The sequence below is a fragment of the Pelobates fuscus genome, chromosome 3 (genome assembly GCF_036172605.1).
Source record: "Pelobates fuscus isolate aPelFus1 chromosome 3, aPelFus1.pri, whole genome shotgun sequence".
NCBI classification, from domain to species: Eukaryota; Metazoa; Chordata; class Amphibia; order Anura; family Pelobatidae; genus Pelobates; species Pelobates fuscus.
Window position 1 is genome coordinate 295,191,311 of NC_086319.1, and position 12,084 is coordinate 295,203,394.

The following is a 12,084-nucleotide window of genomic DNA, read 5'->3' on the forward strand; positions in this document are numbered from 1 at the left end:
CCCATTTAACAAAAGAGGTAGCATGAGAATCTTGTTCCATTGATTCTAGCAATTTAGTAAATCTAGAGATCCCTCCCTTCTTTTTATATAATACAATAAGGGGATTAACATTGTGGTCCTTAAGTATGGTCCTAGATAATAGAAAATTCTTAATCCTTAGATATTGAAAGAGATCTCTAGGGGGAAGATTATACTTTTCTTGCAATTGTGTAAATGGGATGGGTTTAAGTCCATCCCACAAATCCGAGATCTTCACTATACCTAGGTGTGTCCAAGATTGGACATTTATATTATCCATTGTATATTGTAGGACCACTAATGGAACCCTATATAATAATTTATCTTCTAGCTTCAATTTTTTATTTAGGATTTTGGAGGTATTGATCATATCTACCAATATACGATTCGAAAGATACTTGGTATCCAGATCACCCAAATTCAACATACCCATCCAAAAGAGAACAAACAGTTTATATCTAGGGCTATCCTCCTGTTCTAAAGTAAGCCACGATTTATATCCCTGTTCCATGTCTAGCCACTGTAAAAGATGAGTCGCCATACATGCTTCATGGATTTTATCTACATCTGGAAATGCTATTCCTCCCTTCTGATAGCTCCTTCGAAGAGTGTCAAAAGCTATCCTAGGTGGTTTATTTGCCCAAATACATTTGGAAATCATGATTTGAAAACGATTAAGGATACCTTTCCCCAGTCTATAAGGAATTGCCCTAAGATAATAAACAAGTTTAGGTATCAGGAATGCCTTGATCATATTTAATCTTCCTATCCATGAGGACTCAATCTTCCTCCATTTGTCTACCAATTGTTGCAAGTCTTTTAGTAATTTATCGTAATTTGTTTGTATCGTCCTCTCTATATCAAAAGATATTTTAATCCCCAAATAACCAATAGTGTCTTTTGCCCATAGGATTTGGAAATGTGCAGTCAGATGATCTTTCTGAGCCTCAGATAAAAAAGAGGCTAAGATTTGAGTTTTTTTCATATTGACCTTATAGTTTGAGAAACTACTATAGATGGATATAACATCCAATACCGATGGAATTGAGACCATCGGATCCGTCAAGGTAAGGAGTACATCATCTGCAAAAAGGGAAACCTTGGTTTCCCCATTAAGAGACTTAACCCCCCTTATATTATTATCCTGTCTGATCAAGGTGGCCAAGGGTTCAATTGTAAGAATATATAGCAGGGGAGCCAAAGGGCAACCCTGTCTAGTACCATTTTTGACCTCAAAATGGTCCGACTCAACGAAAGAATTAATTATTTTAGCTGTAGAGCTCCTATATAACAACATAGTTTTTTGTCTAAACTGACCCTCTAAGCCGAATTGGCCCATGACAGAGTCGAGGAATCTCCAATTGACTCTGTCAAAGGCCTTCTCAGCATCGAGGGCCATAATGACAGATCCCCATTTATGCTCATTTATTCTATGTATTAAATTAAATATTCTACGTGTATTATCTGTAGTACCTCTCCCTCGCACAAATCCAGACTGATCAACATCAATCAGTTCTCCAATTACCTCTTTAAATCGATTGGACAAGATTTGAGAGAATAACTTTATATCCAAATTAATAAGAGATATAGGTCTATAGTTAGTAATAAGTGTTGGGTCTTTCCCTTCTTTGGGTATTGGAATAATTGAAGCCAATAACATCTCATTTGGGAAGGGGGTATCCGCAGACACCTTCGTGAACATCTCTAAAAGAATAGGGGAAATGAGTCTAGAAAAGGTTTTATAAAACATTGTTGAAAAGCCATCTGGGCCTGGGGCCTTGTTCAATTTTAACTTACCTATTGCTTCGTTTATTTCTGATAGTGAAAATGGGGCATTCAGCATTTCCAACTTTCTATGGTTAATTTTTGGTAATCTAAGACTACTCAGAAATGTATCCATTTCCTCTCTGCTCTTCCCTACCTCCTCCAGGTTATATAAGGATTTGTAAAATTCCGCAAATGCATTTACAATATCCTTTGGTGACACTAAATGTTTATCACCTAAGACAATTTTTTTTATAGATTTATCTTTGAGGTTATTTTTAATTTTATTAGAAAGGTCTTTGTTTATTTTGTTATTGTTATGGTACCATCTTTGTTTAAGGAATAGTATATTTTTATTGACCATATCGTAAATTCTCTCTTTAATAGTTTCCCTTAATTTAGCTATTTCTTTGATTAAGTCTTTATTCATCATATCTTTATTTAAACGTTCCTGATTTGCCAATTTTATTCTTAACTCTTGCAGAGATTCTGCCTTCTTCCTTTTAGATTCAGAGCCAAGTTTAATCAATAGTCCCCTTATATAGCTTTTAAGGGTACACCATACCATAGCCGTAGAAACTTCCCCATTATCGTTGGTAATCAAAAAGTTTTCAATTTCGGATGACAAAAGGTCAATGTTGCACTCTGATTTCAGGAGGCTTTCGTTAAGTCTCCACCTTGTCCTTGGTCTAAGACCACCTTTTAGCTTAACCTTAATGAATACTGGTGCATGATCTGATACAACTATGGATCCAATATTGGATTTAATAATAGAACTTAGAAACCCGGCTTTCACCAGAAACATATCAATTCGAGAATAGGTCTGATGGACATTCGAAAAAAAGGTATAGTCTCTCTCACTAGGATTCAAAGTCCTCCAACAGTCAAATAGAGAGTTCCTATCTAGAAATTTAGAAAGATCTGAAACATAGGTATTTACAGATTTATAATCTCTAACATTTTTATGGCTTTTATCCCGTGCTGGGTCCAATACACAATTGAAGTCTCCCCCAATAATGATGTTACCACATGCTAGTTCATCAACCTTTTCCATAAGTTTATCCAAAAAGTCCCCTGGGCACGAATTTGGTGCGTAAATATTAACCAAAGTATATATAATACCATTAATTTTTGCAATAAGTATTACGTATCTTCCCATTGAATCCCCAGTTAGATGTATCATTTCAAAATTAGTTCTGCTAGAGATTATGATAGCCGTGCCTCTTTTTTTTTTTTTTCCCTCCATATTAGAAGAAAATATCAACGGGAATTTCTTAAACTTCCAGAGTCTCTCTGGGGGATTAATCCAGTGTGTCTCCTGAATAAAAGCAATGTCAATATCGTTTTCATTTAGAAGTTTATAGACCGCTCCCCTTTTCTGTGGTGAATTCAAACCCTGGACATTCCATGATATCACATTAAGTGCCATCATAACGCCTATTGTCCTGGTTACCCCCCAAATCGAGTCTCAGAAAAGGAAAAAGGAAAAAACAAAAACAAAAGAAAAAACAAAAACAAAAAAAATACAAATTTACAATATAAAGTACAAAAAACATAAAAAATACTTCAAGAGAGGGAACAAACCCCCTCTTGGTAATCCAGTGGGGAAACGTATATATATATAGATACATACATATATAAGAAGCCCCCTGAACAAGACCTGCCTATAATTGCAGGAATAGAGACCCTAGCGAGAGGAGGAAGGCCTCCAAACTCTTCAGAGACCAGACGGCATTCTGAGTTTCTAGCCCAAAATCGATCTATGTCAATCCACAATACTGTCAACTTTGACTAGAATGCATGACCACCCTAACCCCTAAAGCCATAACCCAATATATTACTAATCTGACACTACTTGTTGTATTTTACAGCTATCCATTATAATAAAACTAATTTCCCTCTCCTCTCCCTTCCCTCAATCATTGTAATTCCAAGATATAATATGGAATATGAAACGTATATCGTGAAAGAAGCAAGATAAGGAGACCTGTATATTTATATCTACCTGAACCAGACCTGCCTATAGATGTAGAAGAAATTAAAAATAAAAAATAAACACACTGACAAGAAAAGGAAATTCTCCAGACCTCATCAAAACCCAAACAGTATTCCAAATATCCACCCTTTATTTAACACTATAAACAAGGATATCTCTATTTTAACATTATCTAATGCAATAATGTGCCCCATGTCTTCCCCACCAGCTTATTATCTTTTCTTTTTGAATGCTTCTGTAACTCTCCCCCTATGATGCAACCCTGATATTCATTGCATACCTCATAAGATCCGTTATCAGCTGATCATGTGTATTTTCTTACGTGTCGAAACCTTGTCATTTACATATTAAATGCCATAAAGTTACTGGGCATAAAAGGACAGAATTCCCCATTGTTGTATCCTTAAAAAGAAAAATAATAGCATTTTGATGATAAAGAATAATGTACTTTAAGGCACTCTTAATGAAATAGCTGGTACCTGAAGATGGTGTACTTTACTTTACTTTACATTACTTTTAGCTTTTCATAGTAGCGCAAGGTCATTACAGAGCTGAAGGAACATCAGATGTAAATATTCAATTGCAGGGTATAGGCTGAGTATAAATTTTACCCTTTAAAACTGTTAATTGACAATATGGTGAAGAGGCCATTGAGTGGTAAATTTATTAAATTATATAAATGTGTTGTCAGTCACTGTCTGATCATTCATGTCTTTCATCAGGTGCAAAGTTTCTTGCGTGGCTGGTTGTGTCGAAGGAAGTGGAAAAGCATAATCCAGGATTATTCAAGGTCTCCCCATGCAGACAGCATGCGCAAGAGGAACCAGGTTGTGTTTAGTATGCTAGAAGCTGAGGCGGAGTACGTTCAGCAGCTGCACATACTGGTTAACAATTTCCTGCGACCACTGCGCATGGCAGCTAGTTCTAAGAAACCACCAATCACACACGACGACGTCAGCAGCATTTTCCTTAACAGGTAACTGCTGAAAATTGGCTAATGCTAACTTGGGTTAGAAGAACACTATTCACATTGTAACTACGGTTGTCATGTCCACTATGTTTTCCTGGACAGCACATGAAAAGCATTGTCCTGTGGTATGCAGATTTCAGAAGTTGCTGCATGAATCAATGAGGAATCCTGCAGAATATACATTATACAGACTACAGGGCCCCATTTCCACTTTTCGTGTGGTGCTATTAATTGTGTGTGTCCTGATAACATGGTGGATATTGCAATCCTAACAATAACCAATGACTATGCCCAGGGTTTACATTTGATGTAACAGGTGGTGCGATGGAACGCATGTTCTATGAGTTCCATCACAGGAATGTCCACAGCCTGTATGTTTATTAAAGAACACTGTAAATCTGTATCCAAGAAGCACTGGACCAATGGCATTGTTAAGAGATTGCCCTTGTAATCTTTGGCATTTTTTCTTTTACAGTGAAACCATCATGTTTTTGCACCAGATCTTTTACCAAGGGCTGAAAGCACGAATCTCCAGCTGGCCCACCCTGGTGTTGTGTGAGAATAATTTTTTTTCTCCCAGTCACCATGTCCGACATATTCATTGTATCAATATCTTGCCATTCTCTGCACCATTCTCTGTGCTTCTTTTAACAGTGCTAATGTCTCTATGTTCCTTAGCCGTGTCCTGTTTGTGATCTTTGACATAGTGGTCTCTTTCTGTTTCTGTCACACACTCTTCCAGTCATGATGTTACAATGCTTTTCTTATCTCTTTCCTCAGCTGACCTCTTCGACATCCTTCTGCCAATGCTGAACATCTATCAGGAGTTTGTAAGGAACCATCAGTACAGTCTTCAGATCCTGGCTCATTGTAAACAGAACCGAGACTTTGACAAACTACTAAAGCATTATGAAGCCAAGCCAGATTGTGAGGAGCGCACTCTGGAGACCTTCCTCACCTATCCAATGTTTCAGGTATCTCTCACCTAGGAAAGATATTAAACCAGTCCAGCAGTAAAAGGAGAAGAGTACATTTGTAATGTGTGATATTAATTTCCAATCAAATAGAAAATATCCCAGCCTTGCTCAGAAGAAAACAATAATATGTAATCAAAATATGGAAGAACATTGTGGATTTCCTAAGTCAAAACTCTGTCTTTTTGTTGCTAGATCCCAAGATACATCCTCACTCTGCACGAACTGCTTGCTCATACACCTCACGAGCATGTGGAAAGAAATAGTCTGGAATATGCCAAATCCAAACTGGAGGAGCTGTCAAGGTGAGAATACCGATATAGATGAAAATGAAGTGTATGCCCAATCATTTAATCTGTACTCTGTTATCTGTGGAAGAGAGGCTGCTAAACATGAGTTGCAAGGTTACAGGGCAGGAGCTAAAATGTTTAACATGGAAACATAAAAATCCTATGGTTGGCTTTTTAACACCCATTTGTAACCCATTGAACGTCAAAGTAAATGAGCAAATGGAAGCCAAAACAGAAATGCCACAGTCAAGACTACCTAAAACATTTGATATTGCTTTTTAAATGCAGGAGTGTGTTTTGAAAGATAGTTTGTGTAAATCAGTAGACAAGGATATTTCATCCAATTGTTTCTATCTCTCTCTCCCCTCTAGAATAATGCATGATGAAGTCAGCGAAACAGAAAATATTCGTAAAAATCTGGCCATTGAGAGGATGATTGTCGAAGGCTGTGAGATTTTATTAGATACAAGTCAGACCTTTGTGCGGCAAGGTAAAGTATTTAGCATTCATTTAACATAGAGTAGCTAAGCATAAGATCAGGTAGTTGAGAGAGGCCGACCAAAATGTTTGCTGGAGCACATAGTAGACCCACAGTGCATCATTTAAGGACCTTTAAAATTAAACACCTAGGAAATTCAAGAAATCTCAAACTCATATGTGTTATCTCTGATCCCTTCTATAGGACATAATTGCATCATGACAATATGCTTATCTTTAAAAGGACACACCACTGCGCCCAAATTATATATATATATCTCCAGTGAAAACATACATGTATTTTTTATTGGAAGGATATTTAAAAACAGCTTGCAGATGTTTTGTTGAAACCTTTGCAAGCCCTCGCCTTCTTCGCCTGCCCTGATTTTCTGTGGCTGTCCAATCACAGACTTCCCAATGCAGCTCAATGAAAGGCAGCTGCTCTAAGCTTGAATTTTGCTTCACTGACCTAAACAAACCAGGAAGTAAGAGAAGCTGTTCTCTGATTGACAGACAGGGGTGTAACCAGGTTAATGTATAAAAGTACCAATTTATATGCTTTTTTTCCTGTGCTTTTTGTTAAATGGGAAAAAAAAACACTCTTCACACAAAAGCACTTCAGCTTTAGGGGTCAGGAGTGTCCCTTAATGTGGTTAAGGTTTTGAAGAGAGGTGTAGGGAGAGTTACAGATCCAGTCATTGCTTATTTAAAGCACACAGTGCAGAGTGTCAAAGAGCCTAATGTGTGCTTTAGGGGTCAGGAGTATCCCTTTAATGTGGTTAAAGTTTTGAAGAGAGGTGTAGGGAGAGTTACAGATCTAGAGTGTCAAAGAGCCCAATGTGTTGACCTGATGGAGAGAGAAGTGATAGTCTTAGGCATACTAAATATCTTTGAATACATTTCTACCTTCGTTGTTCCCTCCCGCTTTTTCAGCATGTCTCCACATCCCACACACATACCATTTCCCATCCCACACATTTCTTCACCCTTCCACAAACTACTGAACTCCCACATCCTTTCTCCTTCATACACTCTCTGTTTAAAGAGAGACACATACAAGGAGTGGGAGAGGAAAAGAGACCGAAAGAGACAAAACTACACAGACTGCCCTTGTTTACTGATGTCCAATACCCCCCCCCCCCCCCCCCCCCAACTACTAGAGTGTTCCAAAACTCTATGCCTTGACCTACCCACCACCCCAAACACACACACCTTCCCATTTCCTAGAACAGGTAACTTCTACTAAACTCGGAACAATACTCACCAAGTATAAGACCGTACCCTATATTGCCCCCCATACAATAATATACCCACCATGTTTCACTTTGTATCATTACCTGCTTTTTATTTATATTATACAGTATGTGTCTCTTGTTTCTAATGTGCTATGAGCTGTATTTCCAATACTGAACTTTTGGAGTTGGATACAGTTTTCTGACACACAATAAACATAGAATGATTACCAAAAAAAGAGTGATTTCAATATCGGCATTCCTCACACTTAAAACAGGTGAGTTTTTTGAAAAGGCAATACAATTTGAAACAATGTAAGACCATGATCATTTTTCAAAAGGTGGGTTATATATATGGGGTTAGGTTTCCGACCAAGGTTCTGAAAGTCTACCTGCTTGTAAAAATGATAACACAGATAAAATTTCATTAAAGCGTCTATCTAAGCACCAATACCACTTTAATTCAATGAAAGTGGTTTTCGTGCGTAAATCATGCTCCATCAAAGATGGTGGATCAGCTTAACTTTAAACTATATTGTTCAATTGCATTAAAATTATAATTTTGTAACTATACCTTTACTTTAATTGCATTGACTTGTCTTAGATATGTTGTACCGTTTCCAAGTGAGAATTACAATCCCTACGACTACTTGGTGTCCTTCTCTGCTTATAATGCCAAATCTACAGTCAGTCAAGCTTGTTAACGAATATATATGCACACTAAAGATATGAACTATCCTCCTTTGTCACCATATTAAAACCTATGTATAGATAGACCAATTACCGTACTAGTCGAAAGATTATTATTATTTCTAATGTGCCAACATATTTTGCAGCATTGCACAACAATTGAACTTACTGATTCTATGCAATCACACAAAGCAGCAGGTCCAGATGGATATCCTGCTGAATGATATAAGCAATTTAGGAATCTGCTTGGAGTACACATGCTGGAAATGTTTAATTATGTTTAAAATATTCATCTTTGCCAGATCTTATTTTTGCCAGCTGACATAAGCTTGGGAAGGTTCTGTCATTATGTGGTTCTTACAGGCAATCTCCTAATTATGTGCTGAAGTAAGAAATTTGGCAAAAAAATATTATCTTCAAAAGTTAACAAAATAAGGGTATATTTCTAAGGTTACTTTTATTGAAATTCGCTTTTAAACCAGAACTCAAAGGATACATTCAAATAATGGTTCACAATATTAAAACCACAGTTCAAACAGAAGAACTACTAGTGGACCTGTTTGTGTTGAATGAAGCATCCTTCCTTTTCTCTGGGTTCCTTTAGCCGTGGAACCTATGGCATAGAAAGTTTGTGATGTCTTCAAACATTGCAATATAGACAGGATTGTCACATTACCTCTGTCTTGGTTGTCTGCTGGGAGTGTTGTTAGTTTATCAAACTCAAGTCTCCTCTATCCTCCCCTATGCCAGCAGCCCTCTTGTTTTACAATTTATTGATGGATTGACATTGTGATCCATGTACCTTCAGTTTGCATTCGCAACCCACACCCATTTGGAAATACACCATGTGATAATTTTACCTCTTTACTGAAATGTCCTTTTCAGAATCATCAGTGCACAATTTTCTCAGGTTTTTATGTCAGTATGTTGTTCCTTATATTCTCTATACTCTTTGAATTACCTGACTTGTTTGTAGTCCCTGATCTGGTTAGTATTATCACTGGTTTGTACCCCTGCACCCTAGACCTTGGTTCTCTACGGACTACAAAACTGTACCTGGCCTTCTCTGAGCTAATTTTGCAATGCGTCCAGTTCACTTTAACCCATGTAAGTTGTCATACTGTACTGATATGTTTTGACTACTTACTGTTAAATGACACCAGAGCAATGCTACTGTTATAACCAGCACAGCGTTCTGCAGGGGTAGAGTGTGTCTTTAATGATTTCATAAAGATTGTTGGAATCTTTACTGGAATGATTTTGATTGTTTAAACTTTTACAAAACCAATAATGGTAAAAGTATTGTCAAAAAGCTTCGATATGTTGGTGCGAGGAGGTCAGACAGTCATTTCAGATGAACACAGCTTCCATGAGCTCCATCATACACAAAACGACTTCGCATTTAAAAATGTTTTTGAAAAAAAATCTTGAATCCCTGCTGGCTTTTAAACACGCAACAACAAATCTTTCCAAATTGACTTTCTCTATGAAAATGTTCATCAGTGCTGAATTCTTTCATTTGTGAGGCCTAGTTGGCAGTACTGACTGGAGACACATCCAATCTCCTTGAATTCTGTCATTAAATGTTGCCTCTGTTTGTATTGCAAATATTGAAAAAAGTGGCATTCAAAAGCCTTTGTCTAAGACTCGAAGTCATTGATATTGGCTGAAGTTACATGTTTTTGACATATCAATGTAATGGTAACATAGAAAAACTGCTGTATATTTTAAGCTGATTAAACTTTCTTTTTTTCTTATTTTCTCAGGATGTTTAATACAGGTCCCTATGTCTGAGAAGAGCAGGGTGACGAGGGGACGTCTTGGATCTCTATCTTTAAAGAAGGAAGGAGAGCGCCAGTGTTTCCTATTCTCCAAACACCTTCTGATCTGTACACGCAGTTCTGGAGGAAAATTGCATCTCACCAAGGTAAGTCTCCAAAAGTAGGATCGAATTAGATGAAATCTCCCTGCATGCATGTGGCATTTTTTACCCCGTCTCATGATTGGGTTTGATATGCGAAGACAGACAGGATGGAGCAAGGAAGGGACTTATATACGACAAATGCTTTCTTTCCTGCTTACTCTGGCACACATGTAATATAATGATAACTGTTATCCCATACCGTCTGCCTGTAATACAGCATGTTCCAAATGGAGCAGGGAAAGTAGATCAGTGCTGTTGCAACAGGCTACTATTTAATAAGTAAATAGAGTAGTTGGGTACCCCAAAGGGGAAGCAACTGGGTGTGTGTCTAGGGGCGACCAAGACAGGGGGTAACCCTCACATACATGTGTTAGTTGAGAAGTGGACCTAAACTGGTCAAGTGAAAAAGGGCGCCCCCTAGTGCATAACTATACATATGTACAACAACATTATAAAACGTAACCTTTAATGGTGGCTGTAATAAAAAACTCTAGTAGAGAGTTTAAGAAAGAAAATAATAGTGAACTTAAAATAGGAGGATAAGTGTCTAGAAGGGGATAAATATCCTAAGGGTATCACCTAGAGGATATAGAGCTAGATAAAGCTAGAAATCCCCCCAACCTGTATAGTCCGTCTCTCAACAGCGATCCCTCCTGGAATTACCAAAATATAAATGAGCCGCTTCTGTAGTCACTATGTACAATCCCTATATACAGTGCTTGCTTGTAGCAAAAAATATGTGCACACTTAGGAAAAAACTGTAACAAAAAGTAGTGATAGAAGGGGTTCACGTGATCAAAAGCTAGTCTGAGTAAAGTAAATAAAAGGATACATAGTGGCAGTTTGCACAACATCTATTGCAATACTGTCACCAGGGGACGGAAAACAAAAAATGGGAGGAAAAAACCTGAGATCTAGTAGACAGCTCTGTGAAGAGACTGACCAGCAATGTAAATTGCAGGATCTGACGAAAGGTTAATAAAATCCCCGTCACCCACAGTTCCCCCGTCCCCTTATCTAAATCGTACGAAGTTCCAATGATACTGAACTGGCTAGCTGATCTTACAGAGAAACTAAACTGGTCGGTGTCCAAACTTGAACTATCCTTCCTACTGCTACCTAACACGTGTTTCGGCGCTGCTAAACGCTCCTTCGTCTGAGGCTAAACAGTGGGTCAAAGCAACGGGAGCTCCTTAAATATCCCACTACGTTTGATTCATGCTGGGAGTGTGTGTACCGCGTTTGCGCCAGAATTGGCCGATAGCGGGTGAAGCCCCGCCCCTGGTGACGATTCCTCCTTTGATTAGTGAATGTCTGGTGAAAGAACGGTGTGTCTGTTAACCATGTATGTGCCGATCTCACACGGCCATTGAGTTAGACACATCATATCCAGGCAGACATTTCCAGGGTGTGAAAAAACATCATCGACAGGTTAGAATGAGTGTATAAACAGACATCCAATTTGTAGGGCTTATACATCTATTACAGTGGAGCACAGTCACGATAGTCACTGGTTCCAATGTTGGGTCCTAATTAAATCATGGACTTAAGTTGAGCCAAACTCTAAGTAGTGGTGATTATACTGGTTATGATACCAAAACAGCTACATGTTAGAGTATTGGGTCAATGTCTAGTAGATGATTCCCCACTCTCGGATTTATATTGGTTATCCTGCCCAGTAAAAGAGTCCGAGGGGAGGGGAGGGGGGGTATTAAATAGTGTCCGATGGGACTTGGTGGCTGCACAATA

At 38.0% G+C, this 12,084-nt stretch overlaps 1 protein-coding gene across 2 annotated transcripts in view; it reads left to right on the forward strand.

Moving 5' to 3' along the window:
- The window catches only part of RASGRF1 (Ras protein specific guanine nucleotide releasing factor 1), a 76,513-nt gene that overhangs the window by 28,684 nt on the left and 35,745 nt on the right, over positions 1-12,084 (forward strand). The window contains exons 5-10 of one of the 2 annotated variants that reach the window (XM_063448694.1): positions 4,501-4,754; positions 5,224-5,303; positions 5,529-5,722; positions 5,918-6,027; positions 6,384-6,502; positions 10,178-10,338. In XM_063448694.1, coding sequence (XP_063304764.1) covers positions 4,501-4,754; positions 5,224-5,303; positions 5,529-5,722; positions 5,918-6,027; positions 6,384-6,502; positions 10,178-10,338 — 918 coding nt within the window. Of the gene's footprint in view, positions 1-4,500; positions 4,755-5,223; positions 5,304-5,528; positions 5,723-5,917; positions 6,028-6,383; positions 6,503-10,177; positions 10,339-12,084 lie in introns of those variants that run through there. The other variant, XM_063448695.1, reaches the window with a different exon arrangement.